The sequence below is a fragment of the Caretta caretta genome, chromosome 5 (assembly GCF_965140235.1).
Source record: "Caretta caretta isolate rCarCar2 chromosome 5, rCarCar1.hap1, whole genome shotgun sequence".
Classification (NCBI taxonomy): Eukaryota; Metazoa; Chordata; order Testudines; family Cheloniidae; genus Caretta; species Caretta caretta.
This window is the reverse complement of record NC_134210.1, coordinates 37,822,743-37,847,242: the sequence shown is the minus strand read 5'-3', so window position 1 is coordinate 37,847,242 and position 24,500 is coordinate 37,822,743. Positions and strand designations below refer to the sequence as shown.

The 24,500-nt window shown below is 43.2% G+C and overlaps 1 protein-coding gene across 4 annotated transcripts in view; it reads right to left on the bottom strand.

Moving 5' to 3' along the window:
• Positions 1-24,500, bottom strand: part of RAB3C (RAB3C, member RAS oncogene family) — a 210,997-nt gene that overhangs the window by 43,530 nt on the left and 142,967 nt on the right. The window contains exon 1 of one of the 4 annotated variants that reach the window (XM_075128485.1): positions 17,864-18,086. The exons of 2 other annotated variants lie outside the window; for them this stretch is intronic. In XM_075128485.1, the coding sequence (XP_074984586.1) occupies positions 17,864-18,049 (186 nt within the window). In that variant the 5' untranslated portion in view covers positions 18,050-18,086. Of the gene's footprint in view, positions 1-17,863; positions 18,087-24,500 lie in introns of those variants that run through there. One more of the 4 variants, XM_075128486.1, reaches the window with a different exon arrangement.

Sequence of the window (24,500 nt, the reverse complement as noted above, 5' to 3'; positions counted from 1 at the left end):
ATTTTGTTCATGATCCAGCCAGTTTACAATCTGTGTGACAAAGCTCTTATCTAAGTTAATTTGAATTTTGTTGGGAAGATTTTAATGACACAGACATGGTATCAAACGTTTTATTAAAATCAAGATAGATTACATCTATTGCATTTCTTTACATGCTAATTTTGAAATTCGAGTCAACATTTTTCCATCATGATTTGATCTCTTAAAATCACAGTTGCCTATTCTATGATCAGGCCAGGCTCAGTGCTTTGTTTGAGCACTCCAAAATGTAGTATGGAACTTGCAGTTGTCACATTTCCTTGCACCAATACTAGTTTGGAAGTACAATTTCTCTGTCTGACTGTGCACTTTCTCCGGGCATAAATGAAGGCCCAAAGTTTTTGAAATGTTGACCACAGGTATTTGTGGATATTTCTTCTCTGCACATTCTTGCCATTATTTTGATATTTGAAATTAGATTTGCCAGATGGTGTTTCCCCTGATCACACTGGTAACTGATAAAGGCAATGGTGATATAGATTAGCATCAACCAGGGAAATAAGAGTTAAACAATTAATCAGTAATGTATTTGTTTTGGGTCCCTCTGGACAACCTCGGAGCTACTACAGCAGCACGTTGCTATGTGGGATATTGTTGGAATTGGCTCTTTGGGACAACAGCTGACACGAGGAGCAGGAAACTGCGGAGTAACACCAGTCTTTTTACTAAAAAGAAAAGGAGGACTTGTGGCACCTTAGAGACTAACCAATTTATTTGAGCATAAGCTTTCGTGAGCTACAGCTCACTTCATCGGATGAATTCAGTGGAAAATACAGTGGGGAGATTTATATACAGAGAGAACATGAGAAAATGGGTGTTACCATACACACTGTGTAAGGAGAGTGATCACTTAAGATGAGCTATGACCACCAGGAGAGCAGGGGGGTGGGGGTGGGGGGGAAACAGGACCTTTTGTAGTGATAATCAAGGTGGGCCATTTCCAGCAGTTAACAAGAACGTCTGAGGAACAGTGTGTGTGTGTGGGGGGGGAATAAACATGGGGAAATAGCTTTACTTTGTGTAATGACTCATCCACTCCCAGTCTCTATTCAAGCCTGAGTTAATTGTATCCAGTTTACAAATTAATTCCAATTCAGCAGTCTCTCGTTGGAGTCTGTTTTTGAAGTTTTTTTGTTGAAGAATTGCCACTTTTAGGTCTGTAATCGAGTGACCAAAGAGATTGAAGTGTCCTCTGACTGGTTTTTGAATGTTATAATTCTTGACGTCTGATTTGTGTCCATTTATTCTTTTACGTAGAGACTGTCCAGTTTGACCAATGTACATGGCAGCGGGGCATTGCTGGCACATGATGGCATATATCACATTGGTAGATGTGCAGGTGAACAAGCCTCTGATAGTGTGGCTGATGTGATTAGGTCCTATGATGGTGTCCCCTGAATAGATATGTGGACACAGTTGGCAACGGGCTTTGTTGCAAGGACAGGTTCCTGGGTTAGTGGTTCTGTTGTGTGGTTGCTGGTGAGCATTTGCTTCAGGTTGGGGGGCTGTCTGTACGCAAGGACTGGCCTGTCTCAAGATCTGTGAGAGTGATGGCTCGTCCTTCAGGATAGGTTTTAGATCCTTGATGATGCGTTGGAGAGGTTTTAGTTGGGGGCTGAAGGTGATGGCTAGTGGCGTTCTGTTATTTTCTTTGTTGGGCCTGTCCTGTAGTAGGTGACTTCTGGGTACTCTTCTGGCTCTGTCAATCTGTTTCTGCACTTCAGCAGGTGGGTACTGTAGTTGTAAGAATGCTTGATAGAGATCCTGTAGGTGTTTGTCTCTGTCTGAGGGGTTGGAACAAATGCGGTTGTATCATAGAGCTTGGCTGTAGACAATGGATCGTGTGGTGTGGTCTGGGTGAAAGCTGGAGGCATGCAGGTACGTATAGCAGTCAGTAGGTTTCCGGTATAAGGTGGTGTTTATGTGACCATCGCTTATGAGCACCATAGTGTCCAGGAAGTGAATCTCTTGTGTGGACTGGTCCAGGCTGAGCTTGATGGTGGGATGGAAATTGTTGAAATCATGGTGGAATTCCTCAAGGGCTTCTTTTCCATGGGTCCAGATGATGAAGATGTCATCAATATAGCGCAAGTAGAGTAGGGGCATTAGGGGACGAGAGCTGAGGAAGCGTTGTTCTAAGTCAGCCATAAAAATGTTGGCATACTGTGGGGCCATGCAGGTACCCATAGAAGTGTCGCTGATTTGAAGGTATACATTGTCCCCAAATGTGAAATAGTTATGGGTGAGGACAAAGTCACAAAGTTCAGCCACCGGGTTTGCCGTGACATTGTCGGGGATACTGTTCCTGACGGCTTGTAGTCCATTTTTGTGTGGAATGTTGGTGTAGAGTGGCAGGGATGCTGTTTTCAGGAAGATCACTGATGGATTGTAGTTTCCTCAGGAAGTCAGTGGTGTCTCGAAGGTAGCTGGGAGTGCTGGTAGCGTAGGGCCTGAGGAGGGAGTCTACATAGCCAGACAATCCTGCTGTCAGGGTGCTGATGACTGAGATGATGGGGCATCCAGGATTTCCAGGTTTATGGATCTTGGGTAGCAGACAGAATACCCCAGTTCAGGGTTCCAGGGGTGTGTCTGTGCGGATTTGTTCTTGTGCTTTTTCAGGGAGTTTCTTGAGCAGATGGTGTAGTTTCTTTTGGTGACCCTCAGTGGGATCAGAGGGTAATGGCTTGTAGAAAGTGGTGTTGGAGAGCTGCCGAGCAGCCTCTTGTTCATATTCCGACCTATTCATGATGACAACAGCACCTCCTTTGTCAGCCTTTTTGATTATTATGTCAGAGTTGTTTCTGAGGCTGTGGATGGCATTGTGTACTGCACGGCTGAGGTTATGGGGCAAGTGATGCTGCTTTTCCACAATTTCAGCCCGTGCACATCAGCGGAAGCACTCTATGTAGAAGTCCAGTCTGTTATTTCGACCTTCAGGAGGAGTCCACCCAGAAACCTTCTTTTTGTAGTCTTGGTAGCAAGGTCTCTGTGGGTTAGTATGTTGTTCAGAGGTGTGTTGGAAATATTCCTTGAGTCGGAGATGTCGAAAATAGGATTCTAGGTCACCACAGAACTGTATCATGTTCGTGGGGGTGTAGGGGCAGAAGGAGGGGCCCCGAGATAGGACAGATTTTTCTGCTGGGCTAAGAGTATAGTTGGATAGATTAACAATATTGCTGCGTGGGTTAAGGGAACCACTGTTGTGGCCCCTTGTGGCATGTAGTCGTTTAGATAGTTTAGTGTCCTTTTTCTTTTGTAGAGAAGCAAAGTGTGTGTTGTAAATGGCTTGTCTAGTTTTTGTAAAGTCCAGCCATGAGGAAGTTTGTGTGGAAGGTTGTTTTTTTATGAGAGTACGCAGTTTTGAGAGCTCATTCTTAATCTTTCCCTGTTTGCTGTAGAGGATGTTGATCAGGTGGTTCCGCAGTTTCTTTGAGAGCGTGTGGCACAAGCTGTCAGCATAGTCTGTGTGGTATGTAGATTGTAATGGATTTTTTACCTTCGGTCCTTTTGGTATGATGTCTATCTGTTTGCATTTGGAAAGGAAGATGATGTCCCTGTCCTCGCTCTCCTGCTGGTAATAGCTCACCTTAAGTGATCACTCTGGTTACAGTGTGTATGGTAACACCCATTATTTCATGTTCTCTCTGTATATAAATCTCCCCACTGTATTTTCCACTGAATGCATCCGATGAAGTGAGCTGTAGCTCACGAAAGCTTATGCTCAGATAAATTTGTTAGTCTCTAAGGTGCCACAAGTACTCCTGTTCTTTTTGCAAATACAGACTAACAGGGCTGCTACTCAGAAACCAGTCTTTTTACTGTCATATTACTGCCTGCCATAGGGTGGCAGCATTGTCCTGTTGCCTCAACCTGTCAGCAGAAGGTGGAATTCTGCAGGAAGTTGCAAGTTAATTTCTGTTGACTCACTGGGGCAAGTGTTGTTTATTAAACATCCTGAATGTAAGCAGTAATGTCAACCCCAAGCATTCAAAAATCACATCAGACATCCCCCTCCCCCATGAATCATGAGATTTTTAAAAATAATACATTTTGGAGAGGTTTCATGTTTTTTGAGGCTTTAGGATTCATGTTTTCAACCTTTTTTTCTGCAATCATTAGGGCTAAAAACATGCCTGTGTGTCTGTAATTTAAGAAAACACTAAGGGAGAGGGAAGTGACATCACAGGAGCTGAATGGCTGTTTGGGCCTTTTGCTCTGTGTTAAAACTGGCACAATCCACAGACATCACTTTTCTCTGCCCTTCACCCCCCATGACTTCTCAAAAAGTCTCTCCTAATTCTTAGATAGATACTTCACATAAAGAGACCAATCTGAACAATTATTTCCAGAAAAGGAATTCACACAGCAGTGAGACTGCATAGCAGGGTGAGCTGGAAAAATCCAAGATGGCAGGTCCTTCAGGGGAAGAAGGGAGCAGGAGAGAGGGCTCTCTGTCACTAAAGAAGATTTTGGTGAGCTAGTTTTCAATATTAGATCCCTAAAATCCCCCCAAACTGCCACAGTGGATGAAATTAAGAGTGATCTCATTGAAACAGGTGGGAGTGACTGGTCTGGAAATAGGCCTGGGGGAGAGAGTGAAGGCAATGAGGTCTGCTGCAGAACGGAATTCAGATTCCAGAAAAAAGGAGAGGGAGATCTGGCAGAGAATGTGGCAGACATGGAGAAACGTGTGAGGAGAGGATTTAAGGATTAGGGGTCAACCTGAAGGAGTGAAGAAAGGGGATCCAGTGCAATTCCTAAACCAGGCAGTATATCTCTTCTTATACCCAGGAGAAGACAGAGAGATTGAGGCAGACAGAGTTCACAGAGCCCTGTGCTCTCCCCTCTTACATTCCAACAGACCAAGAGACATGTTTTGGTGACTGCACTATTTTGTGCAACAAGAGTAAATTTTAAGAAGAGCCAGAGATCTTCCTGTAATAATGCTAGGGGATCATAAAGTATTGATCTCCCAAGACTTAGCAGCCACCACTCTAACAAAACAAAACAAAAACAAAAACAAAAAAAGAGAGCTAGCTGAAGTCATAGCAGCATTAAGGGAAGTTCATAAGCTACAGACTGGGTTCATTTTTAAGCACCTCTTCACCCTAAGGGACAGACATATGATATAAGAGGGGGAAAAGGAGACAGGATTAGGACCTTTGGAAAGGTAAAGCTAACAGAAGGCAGCCCAGACTCCCATGAAGACACAGACATTAAATCAGCAAGCCAGAATGATGATTGGCAATTAGTAAAACCTAGAAGAAAGAGATCACCAAAAATAGGAACAGTAAAGTCAAAAAATTGATTAATCAGGAGATGGACATCCAAGATGAATCTGAAAAAGAGTAAGGAAAGTAATAAGAGAGTGAAAAAACAAGTAGAGTATCCACTTGGCTTATAAAGAACTCTGAACCACCTAATAAGGATATTATTTAAATACCAGAATATAGTGGGGAATGGAAGCAAGAATTACAAAGATGTGCTAGCTGTCTGATTTGGTGGAGGAAGGCAGGCGTGTGCTGCATGCTAAAAAATAGGACTTAAATGGAGAAGGGGGCTGACATAGAACTTAGTGTCTTCCTCCCTGATATTGGTCCTTCTAAAAGAGAACAGTGCCCCAGCTCCAAGTGTGGTGGATATTGAGGTCCCCGCAATGGGAGTTCATTGTACTGGAGGACTGGGCAGGTTAGCTGGATCCATCTAGGATGTTGGTGAATCTCCACATTGTAAAAGGGGAAGGGTTTTTTGGTTTTTCTTTTTTTCCTGGTTTCTGGAGGCTTGAGGGATTTTTTGGCGGATGGGGGGAGAAGATGGGGAAGGGATTGGAGAAACTAAGACTAATGTTCTAATATTTAACTTGATATTTATGCAGAGTGTGTTAATTTTACATTACTGTAGAATGGAGGGAGGAGTGGACAGGCTGGTTGGTACCTAGTCTCAAAGGAACAGGTGGAGGTGAGATAAAGTTAAAAAAATTATCACAGGAGAGAAAAGTTGTGTAAGGGTGATTACAATAAAAATCTTTAGATCCAAACAAAGTTTTATATTAGCAAATGAAAATGGATATTTCATGCTGAATAATATTTTTGGCTTACGTAAGTGGAGAGACCTACCAGAGTCACACATACACTTTCAGTTAAAAAATATTACTGTAAAAAAATCAGACGGGTAAAAAAATCCAGTAATTAGAATTAGGGCTTTAGAGAATGTTTGGCTTTACTTTTTCTTCATACAATCTTATCTACCAGCTAACAATTTACATATCTTTTATTAAGGCTAATGCAATTACGTGCTATAGCATAAATACCAGTGGTCTTAATCAGTGGTTTAAAAGGAAAAAAAGTTTTTCAAACTACCAAAGCTGAAGCCCCAGATGCATGCTTTCTACAAGAAGTGCACATTAAGAAGGAACATAATAAATACAAAAGGGAACTGGTTTCATATTCCTTATATTTCTTCAGTAACATCAAATAACAGAGGAATAACATATATTTTTTCCAATTCAAGGATAAATATTTAGATAATGAAGGCAGATGTCTACTAGTTAGAGGCAGGGCTGGCTCTACACTTTTTGCAGCCCCAAGCAGCATGCCAAATTGCTGCCTGAAGAAGGGAGCTGCAGCCGAATTGCCGCGGGACTGTGAAGATACAAGCTGATGCCGAATTGCTGCGGTAGCGAAAAAACCCATGCTGTCCTAACGTCGCACGGACTGCCACCCCTTTAAGATTGCCGCCCCAGGCACCTGCTTGGAATGCTGGTGCCTGGAGCCGGCCCTGGTTAGAGGCACAATTGGAGACAGAATGCTAGCATTAGGAAGTATTTATACCCTTAATCAAGGTCAAAAGCCTTTTGCTAGAAAAATTCTCTCCGACATTATAAGATTTTAGAGATGGAGATATTATTGAGATGGGAGGCAATTATAATTGTGTTTGAAACCCAAGGTTAAATGGGTCAGAATAACAAAGTTTAGAAAATCAGGCACAGAATTAATCTCTCTAATGAATGATCAAGATTTGTGTGATTCCTGGAAGTATCTTAATCTAAAGGAAAGAGAATACTCCTTCTTTTCAATACTCCATATAACAATGTCTGCACAGCAAAGTTGCATCTCCTGGTCAGATGTACTAGTTTGGTTTTTTATTAGAAACTGGGAAGACACTCCTAAAACGAAAAGTTGGAGATTAAACATCCCATCTCTATATGACCAGAAAAGAGTTCAAAATATCAGAGAGGAAATTAAGAAATATTTAAGGAAAGAAAGGCTGACCATATTTTAATAAGCACTCTAAGAGATCTCTTCAAAGCCGGGATTGGGGCAGTTTAATTAACAAAGAATCCTGTGTTCAAAAAGTTAGAAAAGGGGAAATGAAAACATTACTAAATGAAGTTGAAAAACTTAAAAGATTACATTGGACAAATCAATCGCATTACATGTATAAAGATAGGCGCCAGAAGCAAGTTAGATTTACTACAAACAGAAGAAGCTGAACAGGCAATCAGACATACAGAACAATTACATTATGAAAAAGGTAACAAAAAAGTGATAGAAAAATTTAAAAGAAAATAAAACAACATCTCCAGTCTAGAAAGCGCCAAATGAATTTGCAACTGGCCTAAAAGATACATGTGACACTTTTGCAAATGTCTGTACTCCCCAGAGTCAGCCGACCATAAGTTAATAAAGGAATATTTAGCTAAAGCTGACATACCAAAACCAGATCACCCAAACCTAGAATTCCTTGAGGAAGATATTCAAGCAAAGGAAGTCCTGGAGGTTAAGTCCCTTAAAAACTGTAAATGTCCTGGCCCTGATGGATTTTCTCCAGATTTCTATACATTTTTAGGATGCAACTAATACAACAATTGACAAATCTCATCAATAAAATATCAAAAGAATAAAAGATCTCAGATACTTGGAGAGAAGTACAAATCATTGTTATTCCAAAATCTGGTAAGGACTCATCCAATGGTGTGTTTTACGGGACCATGTCCTTATTAAATCAAGATGAAAAACTTTATGCTGTTGTCTTAGCAAATAGCTTGAAAAAATATTACCTATATATAAAGAGAAGAGACAAGGTTTGTATCAAACAGGCTAATGGATAATGTTCAGCGTTTTGGATCTCATCTTATTTGCAGACTCCACCAAGCAGCCTCATCTATTTTGATCGCTAGATGCAGAAAAACCTTTTGACAGAGTGAACTGGCAGTTCTTAAAAGATACTCTATATGCAATTGGTAGGCCCTAAATTTCAAAATTGGATTTCAGTTTTATATTCCAACTTATATGCTGCTATAACAGTAAATGGATATGTATCAAAAAAATCCGGCCCTTTTATAGGCACATACTAAGGATACTCATTATTAACTCTTCATGGAGGATAGGTTCATCAATGGCTATTAGCCAAGTGGTCAGGGATGCAACCCCACGCTCTGGGTATCCCTAAGTCTCTGACTGCTGGAAGCTGGGAGTGGATGACTGGGGATGGATCACTTGATAATTGCCCTGTTCTGTTCATTTTCTTCAAAGCACCTGGCATTGGCCACTGTCGGAAGACAGGAACTGGGCTAAATGAACCATTGGTTTCATAGAATATCAGGGTTGGAAGGGACCTCAGGAGGTCATCTAGTCCAACCCCCTGCTCAAAGCAGGACCAATCCCTGACTAAATCATCCCAGCCAGAGCTTTGTCAAGCCTGACCTTAAAAACCTCTAAGGAAGGAGATTCCACCACCTCCCTAGGTAACCCATTCCAGTGCTTCACCACCCTCCTAGTGAAAAAGTTGTTCCTGACATCCAACCTAAACCTCCCCCACTGCAACTTGAGACCATTGCTCCTTGTTCTGTCATCTGGTACCACTGAGAACAGTCTAGAGCCATCCTCTTTGGAACCCCCTTTCAGCTAGTTGAAAGCAGCTATCAAATCCTCCCTCATTCTTCTCTTCTGCAGACTAAACCATCCCAGTTCCCTCAGCCTCTCCTCGTAAGTCATTTGCTCCAGCCCCTTAATCATTTTTGTTGCCCTCCGCTGGATGCTTTCCAATTTTTCCACATCCTTCTTGTAGTGTGGGGCCCAAAACTGGACACAGTACTCCAGATGTGGCCTCACCAATGTCGAATAGAGGGGAATGATCACGTCCCTCGATCTGCTGGCAATGCCCCTACTTATACAGCCCAAAATGCTGTTAGCCTTCTTGGCAACAAGGGCACACTGTTGACTCATATCCAGCTTCTCGTCCACTGTAACCCCACGGTCCTTTTCTGCAGAACTGCTGCCTAGCCATTCGGTCCCTAGACTGTAGCAGTGCATGGGATTCTTCCGTCCTAAGTGCAGGACTCTGCACTTGTCCTTGTTGAACCTCATCAGATTTCTTTTGGCCCAATCCTCTAATCTGTGTAGGTCCCTCTGTATCTTATCCCTACCCTTCAGCGTATCTACCACTCCTCCCAGTTTAGTGTCATCATTAGTTTATTTTGACCCAGTATGGCCGTTCTCATGTTCTCTTCTTTTTGCCCTGGTAATGGAATCATTTGCCCAATCACTCAGAAATAATCCTAATATAAATGGAATTACAGTAGGAAACAGGGAACACAAATTAGCTTTATATACAGACAATATTTATTACGAATCCAGCTCACACACTATTAGAATTGCAAGAGGAAATATTAAATTTGGCAAAAAGTGTCAGGATTTAAGGTAAGTCAGAACTCCTGTACATAGGTTTGGGTTCTGACCTACAAAAAAAAAATATAAAAGACAAATACAAATGGGTAACTACTTCAGGCATGTCTACACTACAGACTTAAGTTGACCTATATTAGGTTGACTTATAGCCACAGTAGTAATTACTGTGATGGCTGATGTCCCCACTACCCTCCTTCTGTCAGTGGTGCTCATCCTCACCAGGAGCACTTCCACTGACTGAAGAGGGGCAGGGTGGGGCCAGTTTGGAGTGGGAAAGCTACCCAGGTTTCTTGCCTACCTGCTAGGAGTGGGGGCCAGCTCCCCCGGGCTTCCAGCTTCCCCGTTCCCCACCGGGAGTCGGGGGCAGCAGCCCGGGTTTCTTGGCTCCCTGACTGGGGAGCTGGTTGGGCACAGCCTGGTTGGGAGCGGGGAGTCGGGGGAAGCCGGGCTCCAGCTGCCAGCTTTCTTGTCAATTTCAGGGCTCCAGCATGAAGCCCTGAAATTGACAAGACAGCAACCGCCAATGTAAGTAACGCAGTGTCTCCACAGACACTGTCACCCTAACTACACCAACATAAGCCCTACGCCTCTCGTGGAGGTGGAATTATTATGTCGGTGTAGTAGGGCACTTACATCGGTGGGACAAGGCTATCGTATGTAAACTGACATAACTAGGTTGACTTAAGATGCCTTATCTGGTGTAGACCAGGTCTTTAATAAAACACCTAGCGATATACATTTCTAAAAGGTGGTATGAGATATAACATTAATTATACTCCTTTGATTAAGAAAATCAAGACAGATCTTGAAAATTGGTCAAAATACAACATTTCATAGGCAAAATTGTGGCATTTAAAATTAATGTCTTACCCGGAATTAACTTCCTTTTCCAAACACTCTTGGGTTTAGTCCAAGGAAGTCTCTTAGATCAGTGGTGATCCATGATGAACAAATTAATTTGGGAAAATAAGAAACCCAAGGTTAACTAATCTACTTTACAAAGGCCATTGCAAGAGGGAGGATTGGCTTTAGCAACATTAAGCACTATTATCAAGATTGTTAGATCAGAAACCTAATGTACTAGATAACACAAAACATTAATAAGCAGAGCGTAGAGACAGAACAAGCTCATTGTTGTGAAATCAAACTCCACATGATCCCCCCTGAAATCAAACTCCACATGATCCCCTGGATAAAGAAAACCTGTGGCCAAAAAAATCAATAGATAACCACCCTTTTATGAAAGCAATAAAAGAAACTTGGGATAGTTTATTTAGAAAGCTAAACGCATACCCATCTTTTCTAACACCCATAGTAGATTAGAATTTAATCCCAATAAAAGGCTGGGAAGTTTTGACATTTGGGACTTTACAGATATATCAAAATGTGGCCACTGTTTAGAGACAGTAAATTTAGATTACTTACTGATCCCTACTTAAGTTGTAAAACAAGTTTTATAAGATTTCGGTGATAAAAGAAAGGATCTATTAATAAATAAAATAATACAAAAGTAAAATTCTTATGTAATCACTCGATTCTAAGAGCTGAGGCTTTAAGAAAAAACACCAAATATCATGAGAGTTGGCAATACTGTATAATGGAAAAGATAAAATATACATTTTAAATGAATGAGCTAAAAACATTTTTGTATGCAGTGTAGCCGTGTCAGTGTCAGTCCCAGGATATTGGAGATACAAGTTGGGTGAGGTAATATCTTTTATTGGACCAACTTCTGTTGGTGAGAGAGGAATGCTTTGGAATCACACAGAGCTCTTCTTCAGGTCTGGGAAAGGTAACAATGGAACCCTAATGACAACCATACACAAGAAATGCACACCTACCTTCACAGATTCAGCAACCACCCCAACCATACCAAGGAATCTGTTATCTACAGCCAGGCACTCAGATAACATAGAATATGCTCTGGGGAGAAAGTCCGGGATATAAATCTTAACACTCTTAAAACCACCTTCAGCAAACAAGGACACTCCATCAGAGAAGTAGATTGCATCATGGAACAGGCCACACAAATATCCAGAGAGAACTTGGTTCAATACAGAAATAAAACTCCCTCCAACTACACCCCCCTACCTGTCACCTATCACCTCACACTGGAACTCATATGGGGTATCATCAAAGAACTACAACGCCTACTTGATGTGGACCTGAAAGAAATATTTCCTGAACCCACACTTCTGGCCTTCAAATAACCCCCCAGCCTCTCCAAGCTCATCATCAGGACCAAATTTCTCACACACTAGGACATACCAACTCAAAGCGGCACCAGTCCCTGCCAGAACAACAGATGCAAAACCTGCATACATCTCTTCACTGCTACAATGATCAATGAATGACTCAATGATCAAGACTCCCCCACCCGCAATACACGTTTGAAGATCCATGGATCTTACATATGCCCATCACAATAGGTGAAACCAGATGACCACTACACTCTCAAATGAACTCACACAGGAACAGGATAAAAGACAAAAACACCACATCACATGTGGGTGAACACTTTTCACAAAGTGATGATTCTGTGTCTGACCTATCAGTCCTCATCCTCAAAGGAAACCTGTATTTATGGCTTATTACAACAATCTGTAACCCACTAGCCCCCTTCTTTTAGTCCTATGACTGCAGACGTGTTAACAGGTCACTCTACCTTGAACAGTCCTTTACAATATGTGCTAACTACTGATGCTAAACAATCCGTTCCAACTTGCATTTAGCTGCGATGCTTTTGAGCATGGGCAGCGGGTATAATAGGCCAAGGAAGGCTTTGCCTTTCCTGGCGCTGCTGCCTACCTACTACCGGACAACTGGGCTGCGGTCCTCCCACTTCCCTGAGACCTCCACTGCCTCCTCCACTGCACCTCCCACCCCCAAGATCCCCGCTGCTCCCTGCGTTCCTCCTCCTTGGGATGGGGGAATGAGGAGCGATACGGAGACCCAGCGGCTGGTGGAGTGAGGAGGCTCCCTCGGGTGCTACTGGGGCCGGTGGCTCGGCGGGGGTGGGCCTTCAGCCGCGGGAGGAGCTGGCACTTGGGGAGGATACCTGCAGCTCTTGGCCCGACTCTGGCAGGGGGGAGAGGGCCATCATGGGAGGGGGTGCCGGCGGCTTGGCCTGGTGCTCGGGGAGGCTGCCGGCTCAGCCTGGCACGCGGGGGTGGCGGCTCGGTCTGGCGCTGGGGGTGGGCAGTGGGTCTGGGGGGCCAGCTTGGGCGGGCGGGCCAGGACTCCTCCAGTCCGAAGGGCCCCCTCAGAGCTTTTCCTTTTACGGTGCGGGGTGTGTGTGTGTGGACCTCTGGCATGTGAGGGAGGGACCTTGGGCAGAAAGGGTGGTGCCAATGGGCTAGCCTCCAAAAGCCGGGGTTCGCCCGCCGCCCGTGCTCTTGAGTACCTTTCCCAGACCTGAAGAAGAGCTCTGTGTGGCCCAAAAGCATGTCTCTCTCATCAACAGAAGTAGGCCCAATAAAAGATATTACCTCACCGACCTTGTCTCTCTAAAACATTTTAACTAATATATTTTAAAACCCTAATGGGTGATTTGTATTTTCATATGTTATCACTTAGGTTCTGCCTAAGGTTCACCTTGACCAGCTAACACATGTTAAAATACAACTCACCCTGTTTATACTGGGATTTTAAAATGTGTTAGTTAAAACATATTAGTGAACACATTTTAAAAATTACCCCTTCCATCCTAGTCGAGACAAGCACTAAGTGCTTGATAACACTCTTTTGGAATGTCAGGGGGAGAAAACAGTTTTCACACACTCCCCCACAAACACAAGGCCTGCGATTGCAAACCACCAAGGCTGAATTAAACAGCCCCTTAGTGTAAACTCTGTGAGCCTGTCAGCTGACCTGACCCAGCTGAGGGTTTTTAATTGTAGTGTAGATATACCCAATGAGTCTAACTCTAGTGGTTCTCAAACTTTTTGTATTGGCCACCCCTTTCAGACAGCAAGCTTCTGAGTATGACCCCCCCTTATAAATTAAAAACACAATTTTATATTTCACACTATTTTAAATGGTAAATTTATAACCCTATTGTTTAAAATGAATTTACTTTTTCACGCCACTTTTAAATTAAGACTAAAACACATTTTTATTGATTTATTATTATAAGAAGAAATTTTTTTTATATAGTTACTGTTTAATACTGGCAAGGGCGGGGGGCAAAGAAACTTTGTCAATATCACTTTTTATAGCAGACTTAGTACCACATTGCCATCCTTACTTCTTTGCTACTGCTGGCGGCAGGCACTGCATTCAGAGCTGGGTGGCTGGAAAGCAACAGCTGCTGGCCGGGCACCCAGCTCTGAAGGCAGCACCGCTGCCAGCAGCAGCACAGAGCTGCAGAAGTAAGGGTAGCAATGCCATACCATGCCACCCTTATTACTGCGTAACGCTTCACCTTTGCGCTGGGAGGGGTGGCTATGGGAGGCCTAATGCAAATTTTGGGGTGGCTACAGTCCCTACAAATCTCTCCCCCCACCACAGTGCTGTCCCTGATTGTGTGTCTGACTGTTAAATTATAAATTACTTTCTTTTGCGATCTCAGTGTTCTGACAAGTCTGTGGTTTAATGCAGCTCTTCAGCTGTTGAACAATTAAGCCCTCTAATGTTGTCTCAGACCTTTTTAGTCTCAAGACAACAAACCTGTGCGCACAATACTACAGTCCCGAGAGTCCAATTTCCTTAAATATATTTTGTTTGGGAACAACAATTGCTGCATTATACATATACAATACTTTTTGAAGTAAATACGCTACACTGTGACGGAAAGGTGTGTTTAATTTTCTAAAACGCTAGATTTAAATTATATATTTTATAGCAAAAAGAAAAGGAGTACTTGTGGCACCTTAGAGACTAACCAATTTGTTGCTCTCTGTTTCGTGCATGTTCTCATAACCCCCCTGTAATAACCTCGCCACCCCCCTGAGGAGTTGCAACTCCCATTTTGAGAACCCCTCTGCTAAGCAATGAAGCAGCCATCACAGAGGCATGATCTTAGATGGCCTATCTTGTTTCCTAGGAAAAAACAGCTGTATATCTAACACTGCAAAAAAAAGTTGTGTTCTTAACAAGAGTTACAATATCAGTGAAGACATAGCAACTGTGCTGGGATGAAGTTTTTAGGGATGCTACTGCGTAAGGGAAGAGCATGTGCTCAGAATAATACGTGGATTTCTATTTTGTTTGTTTGTTTTACAACAGTTATGTCACATGATAATGGGTACATTAGAAATAGAGTACATGGATTAAATCTGCTAGAGGTCATGGCACTAACCCTGCTTTCTGGCGCCGTCAGAGCTCTCACTGGGACAGTCTGTATCTGTCAGTAATCTGGCACTTTTTCTTTGAGGCTGTCATTTTGTTCTGCATAATCTCAGCTTTCTCTTTCTCTCTCATTTATTTTTTTAAAGGTAATTCTCTAGGCCACATGGCTGGGGAGTAAACCTTGAAAATATGAAGTAAACTGTGTGCAGGGTGCTGATTTGCATTTGCAAAGAGTCTGAAACATTGGCTCACAGGAGGAGAATGCCTGATTCATCTCAATGAGGTGTTAACTCAGATACCCCCATCAAAACATGTCACAAAAGGAGACAGGATCATAGATCTGTCCAATCTACTGTTAATGGCATCTCATTTTGTTGCCATGAATGGATGGCATTTCTGAGACATCACCCTGTTCTCCCCCCACCCCCCGAGTCTGATCAGTGAAGCCAAAAGGCCAGAGAAGAGGAGCGGAGCCCTACGGTGCAGCTGAGTCTCACCAAAAGGGAGTCAACCCCACAAAGCATCCATTTCCCTCTTTAGGGAAGTCAGTCTGAAATTTAGGAATGTTCCTAGATTCCTTGCTGTCAGCAAGTTCTTACATTGCAAGTGACATGCTCCGTCATCTACTGCTGACTAGGAGACTGTCCTGTCCTATGGAGGATGACCTGATTTCAATTATATGCACCTTTGTCAGCTCCCAGATGGATTACAGCAATGCAATCCACCTGGATGTAAAGCCACTGGCACTCAGAAAACTCTAACTAGTGCAGAACACAGCAGAATGTGTCCTCAGCAACATGGGCTAGCGTGAGCACCTCACACCAGTCCTCCATAGTCTCCTCTACCCATAGAATAGAGAGTCAAATGAAGTGGAATGCATGGTACCCTTCCCCTCCCCAACTGCCCATTGAAATTGAGTCCCTAGACAACTTGCAGGAGAATGCTGATTTGTTGAAATTGAAAGTGTTCGCAAACCAGGGTTGGGTTCATCGAATCTCCCAACTTAAAAAAAAAATGTCAAGAAAAACGTTTTGACATTTTGAAACAAAAAATTCCAATTTTCCAGGTTGAAACAAATTTTCATTTAGAAATTTTAAGCTAGAATGTTAAAAAAAAAAGAGAGGTCAGAATCAAAGCAAAAGTTTTGAAATGATCAAACCAGAACGTTTCAATTAACCTGACATGGAAAACATTTTGATGTTTCCATTAGCAACGTTTTTTGAGATTTTGACTTTTTGTCCCAATTGAAGGTGGGGAAACAAAAATCAAACTCTCAAAAATATTCTTGGGACAGGACCATAGTTTCCAGCCCAACACTGCTTCCAGGCCACCAGGGAGAAGGGTGCTCATGTTGTGGAACTGGCACTTCCCAATTCCATGGCACTTGAGCTCGGACCTGCAGATTCGGTCTCCCTTCTACAAAAAGAAAAGGAGTACTTGTGGCACCTTAGAGACTAACCAATTTATTTGAGCATAAGCTTTCGTGAGCTACAGCTCACTTCATCGGATGCATCCGATGCCACAAGGTGCCACAAGTACTCCTTTTCTTTTTGCGAATACAGACTAACACGACTGTTACTCTGAAACTGGTCTCCCTTCTGTGTACATAAAGCACAAAAGAGCTTTTGGCCCTTAAGGGTAAGAGTTACAGCGTCCATTCAACACACTGATGAAAAAAACTAGGAAAGAAACTATGTATGCAGTAAAAAAAACGAGGAGGACTTGTGGCACCTTAGAGACTAACAAATGTATTTGGGCATAAGCTTTCGTGGGCTATACCCCACTTCATCGGATGCATGCAGTGGAAAATACAGTAGGAAGATATATATATATACACAGAGAACATGAAACAACGGGTTCATACCCATACCCACTGTAACGAGACCAATTAATTAAGGTTAGACCAACTTTCTCTCCAGTGAAAGATAGGTCACCCACCTTGTCTCTCCAATATCCTGTGACTGACATGGCTACAACACCACTGCATACATCGTTTTTTTTCCTGATATTTTCAACAGTGCATTGAACAGATCATCTGATACAAGGCATTTTAAAAATGATTGTAAAGACAGCTGGCAGAGGAAAGATTCAGGGTGGGGATATGGGAGTGGAAGGGAATGTGGCTGGGGGAGACACCAGTAATGAGTTATCCTAAGCAAGTCTAGTAATACATACCTTGGTGGTCCAGGAGCAGGTGATAGGGGATAATACTGTGCCTGTTCCTAGCCTTTCTGATAATAATCTCTTAATGTTGAGGTGTTGCATTATCCTTAACCAGTTTAAAACGGTAAGGTAAATCAGATAACACACACAGAACATCAGACTTGAACAGAGGGTGACACAGAAGGTGCCATTAATATATTGTATATTATGCTGCATATTTATATACAGTATATCAGAGTGTGTGGGTAGGAAAAAAACAACATCTGTAACCTCAATAAAAACTACAACAAATGTGCAGTATTTTTGTTAAATGTATGATGATGGCTAAATCAGAAAAGCATTCTCCTCATCAATTTGTATATTCTTTAGCCTATGAAAGATTTTATTAAAATGCCTGAGCAGCATTAAGAAGCCCTCAGTGGATTCTGAACAATGGATATCTAAACAGAGATCTGACCAACATTTTCACAAGAAGGGAAATCCAAAGGCAAAATGCATCTGTCACTGATATAGATCTCTAATATAACCAGAACTCAGTTTGCTGATTTACTTCCTATTCATTCATTCATTCATTCATTCATTCAATCATAGCAAAAAATACATATATATCTATATATAAAGAAAAACAAATTAAGAGCACCCTCCCAATTTGTGTGAAAAGAAGTTGAATATAGATAACTCACCTGGGCAGGAGAGATATGCAAGAAGGAAGTAGCTGCTATATTACAAACCGAAAAGGAGTTGGGCCTACAGCATATATATGCAATAAGCACAAAGCCATCTTTGGCTGTTTTCAGGAGAGAGGCAGGGGTGCTGCAGGAAGATGCCACAGAATCCTTATATGGAAAGAAGACAGTGTGGAGCAGCATGCAAAGCAGGATGAATTAAATGTGCGATTAAATGAACAGCTTGCTTTTTGTACTTCAGTTAAGTTCAAAGCTTTCCGACCAACCACTTTGAACAGACTTGGCAATGAAATAAATGACAACCTGGCTCATAAAACCCTCATGCAGCAAAGCAGCATGCAAGGTAAAATTGATCTTTTTATATCCCTCTCTCCTTCACTTTTGTTCATGGCTTGAAAAAAATTACTGGACACTATTATCTCGAGGCAGATACTAAAGATGTGGGACCTGTAATGGTAATTAAGGGAAGCTCAGGGCACCCCAGGCAGACTAGGAGAGACCACAAATGGTATTTTCTAACAGGTCTACACCTGAGGTATGTGGAGGGGGTCTTGTTTTTTGTGTACATCTCAGAGAGTGAATTGTGGTATGGTAGAAAGTGTTATCTTAATGGTTAGAGTACGGGAGTTGGAGGCAAGAAACATGGGCTCTAATTGTGGCTCTGATGCTGACTTGCTGTTATCCCTATGCAAACCCTTGGAAGACACTGCCGTTGCACCAGTGCCACTGAAGACATAATGCAAAGACAATGGTGTATACAGCATAATTTGGCCTACAGAAATAGTGATGATACACAAGAAGGAAAAAACAGAGCTTGACTTTCACATCCCAGACTGAGATTGCAAAACAGGAAGACTTTCTTTTTGTTTACTTATACTTTGTGGACATTTGATATGTCTACCACTGGGAGACAATAATGAAACCCCAGAGGTTATTTTTGCAGAGTCACTAGACCCTGAAACAGCCAGAAGATTGACCCTTTCAAAATGACACACGTGGAAACCAAGGTTTTCAGAGAAAGGGTGCCTGAAGCTAGGACCTAAATCTATACTTGGGCTCCTAAATAAGTGGTCTGATCTTCAAAGGTGCTGAGCACCCAGGCACTCCCACTGAAGTCACTGGGAACGGGTGGCTGTTCCAGGATTGCCAACCTAGCGCAGCCATACAGGTGCTCAGGGCTGCAGCTGGGGGAGATGCCTCTCCCCCAGCCCCGGACCTTCCGCGGACGGGAGAGGCGCCTCTCCTCACTGGCCCCACCCCAGTCCCGGACCTGGCATGGCCGGGGGAAAGGTGCCCCTCCCCCAGCCCCAACCTAGCCCTGGACCTACCAGGGCCGGGGAAGAGGCACCTATCCCGTGGCCCAAACCCCGCAGCTGCTGCGATGGGGAGAAGTACCCCTTCCCCCTCAGTCCAAGTGCTGCTGCAGGGAGAGAGAGCTGGGGGGAGTCCTCTCTCCCTGCCGTAGCCCCGAGGCAGCTTGTACCCCGAGCCCCTCATCCCCAACCCCACCCCAGAGTCCACTCCCCCTGCCAGAGCCCTCACTGCCCACACACCCCGACCCTTTGCCCCAGCCCTGAGCCCCTCATCTCCAGCCCCACCCCAGAGCCCACACCCCCAGCTGGAGTCCACACATCACCTCCATATTGGTGTCCATAACAAAATTCATTCCACACATGGGTGGGAAAAACTAGAGGGAACACTGTTGCCAACCCCAGAGGTCCTAAAATCATGAGTCAGACACATCAAAATCATAAAATTGGCCCCCAAATAATGGGATTTTAAAATACATCTATTGTATTTTTGGTTTGATTTTGGAACTCCCCCTGCCCATCCCCATGACTATTAGTGTTGATCACTCTCCCAAATTTAGAGAGTATGGTGATGTTGGCCCCTGCTGAAGGAGCTCTCACCCTGATGGCTGCCTGTACCCTGCCCCCTCAATTTCCAAATCAATCCTGTACTCCCAGTCCCTATCCATTCTTCCCCCACATCTTGGAAATTTCTGATGAATGCCTTTTTGTTTATATACTCTTGTGCAAAACACTTAACCCTTCTCCGAGGCTGTTCTGCGATCAGCTCCCACCTCTGAACTGCCCATGATGCCAGCCTGGATTGCCCATTTGTTAAACCGTCCAGCAAGTACCTTTGCACTTTCTCCCATGCCGCCCTTATGAATGGGAGGAACTCCTTGTAAAAATCAGGAAGGCAACTAGCTTCCTTTAAATCTCTCCTTAAAGAGCAGCTGTGTAGTGATGCCTGCACTTAACGATTAAATGACTGGGGTGGCATAACTACTGCTTATTACACTAATTGTAACTGTCTCACTGTTAGCTTGTTCTTGCTTTAGCTGCCTGATGTCTTCACTCTTATCCTTAGATTGTAAGCACTTTGAGGCAGGAACTTTTTGTTATATACACGTACGGTGCCTCGCACAGAGGAGCCCTGATCTTTGATTGTGGCCTCTAGGTTCTAGAGCCATTGTATAGTAAAGACAGCTGCAAATGAAGGAGGCTCCAAGCCAATGAGTAGGGTTCATAGTAGGTCAGAGCTAAGTGTTTGGACTCAGGGGTTTCCTGGTCGCAAACACAGGGGCTAGGATACTGGTTTTCAGTCCGTGCATTTTGGAGGCAGAAAAGCCCGGAGGAGGAGAGGTAGCGAAAGTAGAAAGACTGCGCTCGTACAGAGCTTGCAGGAGAGAACATGTGGGGGTTTCTGAGCAAGGAAACTGCCTACTATTTGTTCCTACTGTGTTCAGGGAAACAGGACTTTATGTGAATTCGTTGTAACTAAACAAAATTACTGCAAGATCATACACGATTTGTGTAATCTATTTTTAATCTTAACAAATAGCAAAACTCCGCAAGCACCAGCCCAAAGGGACAAAAGTAATAATAATTATTCTGCTTTTTACATATACATATCATTTATATGTAACAGTGTTCTTCTTGTTATTTTTTATTGTATAGTATGATAAGGATGAAGGGCACTTTACCAACGTAATTAAAACCCCAGAACCATGCCTTAAAGAACTGATAATAAAAAGCATTCTGATGTTATGGCAATAAAATAAAAACAGAATGCTACATGCCAGACTGAGACATTACTGTTTATTATATTTTGGAGGCAGTCTGTGTATTCCTACAAGGTCAAAGAAAATAAAATGTCCTATTCACATAATAAAAGGAATAAGTATACTCAGTCCAAACTTTGAAATTAAAATAATTGCTGAAGAAGGGTTTTCTGTAATGGCCAAGAACTGCTTTCTTTAACTGAAAATCAACCAGCTGATATAATTTATTTGGACTATCAAAAAGCCTTTGACAAGTTCTTTGCAAAAGGCTATTAAGGAAACGAAGTAATGATATGGTGAGATTTTAAGTATTGTCATGGATCAGAAACTGGCTTGGAGACACAAAACAGAGAGTGGGAACAAATAGTCAAATATTTAACATAGCAAAAACTTAAGACACCCCAGAATTCCATACTAGGACCAGTGTTCTTAACACAGGCATTAGTAAACTGAAAAGGGTGAATAGTGAGATGACAACATTTACAGATGACAAATTTCTTAGGGTAGTCAAGTCTAAAGATGACAGAGGAACTTAAGTGGGATCTAACATAGGAATGGGCAGTACAGTGGCTGATGAAATTCAGTGTTGACAAATGCAAAATACTCCAGATTTGAAAGAATAATCTGAACTGCTCCTGCATCTTGACAGGCTCTAAATTAACTGTAACCACTCAGGAGTGTCATTGTGGCCAGCTCAATGAAAACCTCTGTTCAGTGTGCAGTGGCTGTCAAATAAGTAAATAAAATGTTGGACACATATAGAAGGGGATAGTAAATAATATTGAAAACACTGTTCCCTCTTTTGGCCTAAGTGGTTAGGGAATATTCGGGGTTGCAGGTTGTTTCTGATAGGAGGAGAAACTGATGATAGTCAAGTATTTCTTTGATGCAGTCCTGTTTATTTACAAAGAACATATACAACTGTTTCCCATATCACAGTAGGATCAAACAGCAGGAGGCAGCTTCTTTGCTCACAGTTCCAAGCTTTTTCCAGCCAGCACTCTGCCCTAAAAGCTCTCTCTATTTCCTTTCTCTCAGGGCCACATTTCTAGTGCTTCTCTAGCTGTCTAGTTGGCTTTTTTGGCTGCTTTTGTCTGCCTCTTCTTTGGCTGCTTCTGCACCCTGATACACACTCCTTTACTTAACGATACCCAGTGAAACCCCTCTTCACAAATAGCTCAGTTTCTGGCCAGCTTTGCATGTGCCAGCGTTTTGGGTGGCTGCTCCTACTGTTTCAGTCTACCTTACTCCAAACTGGAGCTTACGTGCTTCTTACATTTATCCTGCATGAAGGGTGGTTATCACACTCACCAGACTGAATGAGGTTTCACCCAGCCTCCATCATGACAATTCTATAATGCTGTTATATAAATCACTGGTACGTGCTCACTCGGTATACAGTGTTGAGTTCTGGTCACTCTTTCTCAAGGAAGATACAGCAGAAATAGAGGGGTTCAGAGAAAGGTTATAAAAACTTATGAGAGGCATGGAGAAACTTCTGTATGGGGAGATGTTGAAAAGACTGCAGCTCTTTATTTTAGGGGAGATGAATAAAGTGGGGCATGAGGGATTTACACAAACCGAACGATTGGAAAAAGGCAAATATAGTGCCCATATTTTAAAAAGGGAAGAAGGAGAACCCAGGGAACTACAGACCGGTCAGCCTCACTTCAGTCCCAGGCAAAATCATGGGGCAGGTCCTCAAGGAATCCATTTTGAAGCACTTGGAGGAGAGCAAGATGATCAGGAACAGTCAGCATGGATTCACCAAGGGCAAGTCATGCCTCACCAACCTGATTGCCTTCTATGGTGAGATAACTGGCTCTGCGGATATGGGGAAAGCAGTGGATGTGATATACCTTGAATTTAGCAAATCTTTTGATACAGTCTCCCACAGTATTCTTGCCAGCAAGTTAAAAAAGTATGGATTGGATGAATGGACTATACGGTGGATAGAAAGCTAGCTAGATTGTCAGGCTCAACGGGTAGTGATCAACAGCTCCATGTCTAGTTGGCAGCCAGTATCAAACTGAGTGCCCCAGGGGTCGATCCTGGGGCTGGTTTTGTTCAACATCTTTATCAATTATCTGGATGACGGGATTAATTGCACCCTCAGCAAGTTTGTAGATGACACTAAACTGCGAGGAGAGGTAGATATGCTGGAGGGGAGGGATAGGGTCCAGAGTGACCTAGACAAATTGGAGGATTGGGCCAAAAGAAATCTGATGAGGTTCAACAAGGACAAGTGCAGAGTCCTGCACTTAGGACGGAAGAATCCCATGCACCGCTAAAGGCTGGGGACCGACTAGCTAAGCAGCAGTTCTAAGGACCTGGGGATTACAGTGGACGAGACGCAGGATATGAGTCAGCAGAGTGCCTTTGTTGCCAAGAAGGCCAACAGCATATTGGGCTGTATTAGTAGGAGCATTGCCAGTAGATCGAGGGAAGTGATTATTCCCCTCTATTCAGCATTGGTGAGGCCATACCTGGAGTATTGGTCTGATGAGATGGAGAGATGGAGATGAAGATGGCATGATAAGACTGTCCACAATGGCATGTAGCCCACATGACTGTAGCCCACATGACGGCCCAGAATGGCATGTAGCCAATCTGTGAATGCTTTTAGCAAATATATCCAACTGCTGGTGATGGGACACTTGATGAGGAAGTCTCTGAGTTACTACAGATAATTCTTTCCCAGGTATCTGCCTGTTGGGTCTTGCCCACATGCTCAGGGTTTGACTGATCGCCGTATTTGGGGTCAAGAAGGAATATTCCCCAGGGTTAGATTGGCAAAGACCCTATGGGGTTTTCTCCTTCCTCTGCAGCATGGGGCATGGGTCATTTGCAGGTTTAAACTAGTGTAAATGGTGGATTCTCTGTAACTTTAAGTCTTTAAACCATGATTTGAGGAATCATAGAATCATAGAATATAAGGGTTGGAAGGGACCCCAGAAGGTCATCCAGTCCAACCCCCTGCTCGAAGCAGGACCAATTCCCAGTTAAATCATCCCAGCCAGGGCTTTGTCAAGCCTGACCTTAAAAACCTCTAAGGAAGGAGCTTCTACCACCTCCCTAGGTAACGTATTCCAGTGTTTCACCACCCTCTTAGTGAAAAAGTTTTTCCTAATATCCAATCTAAACCTCCCCCACTGCAGCTTGAGACCATTACTCCTCGTTCTGTCATCTGCTACCATTGAGAACAGTCTAGAGCCATCCTCTTTGGAACCCCCTTTCAGGTAGTTGAAAGCAGCTATCAAATCTCCCCTCATTCTTCTCTTCTGCAGGCTAAACAATCCCAGCTCCCTCAGCCTCTCCTCATAACTCATGTGTTCCAGACCCCTAATCATTTTTGTTGCCCTTCGCTGGACTCTCTCCAATTTATCCACATCCTTCTTGAGGTGTGGGGCCCAAAACTGGACACAGTACTCCAGATGAGGCCTCACCAATGTCGAATAGAGGGGAACGATCACGTCCCTCGATCTGCTCGCTATGCCCCTACTTATACAGCCCAAAATGCCATTGGGACTTCAGTAACACAGCCATAGTTTAGAGGTCTATTAC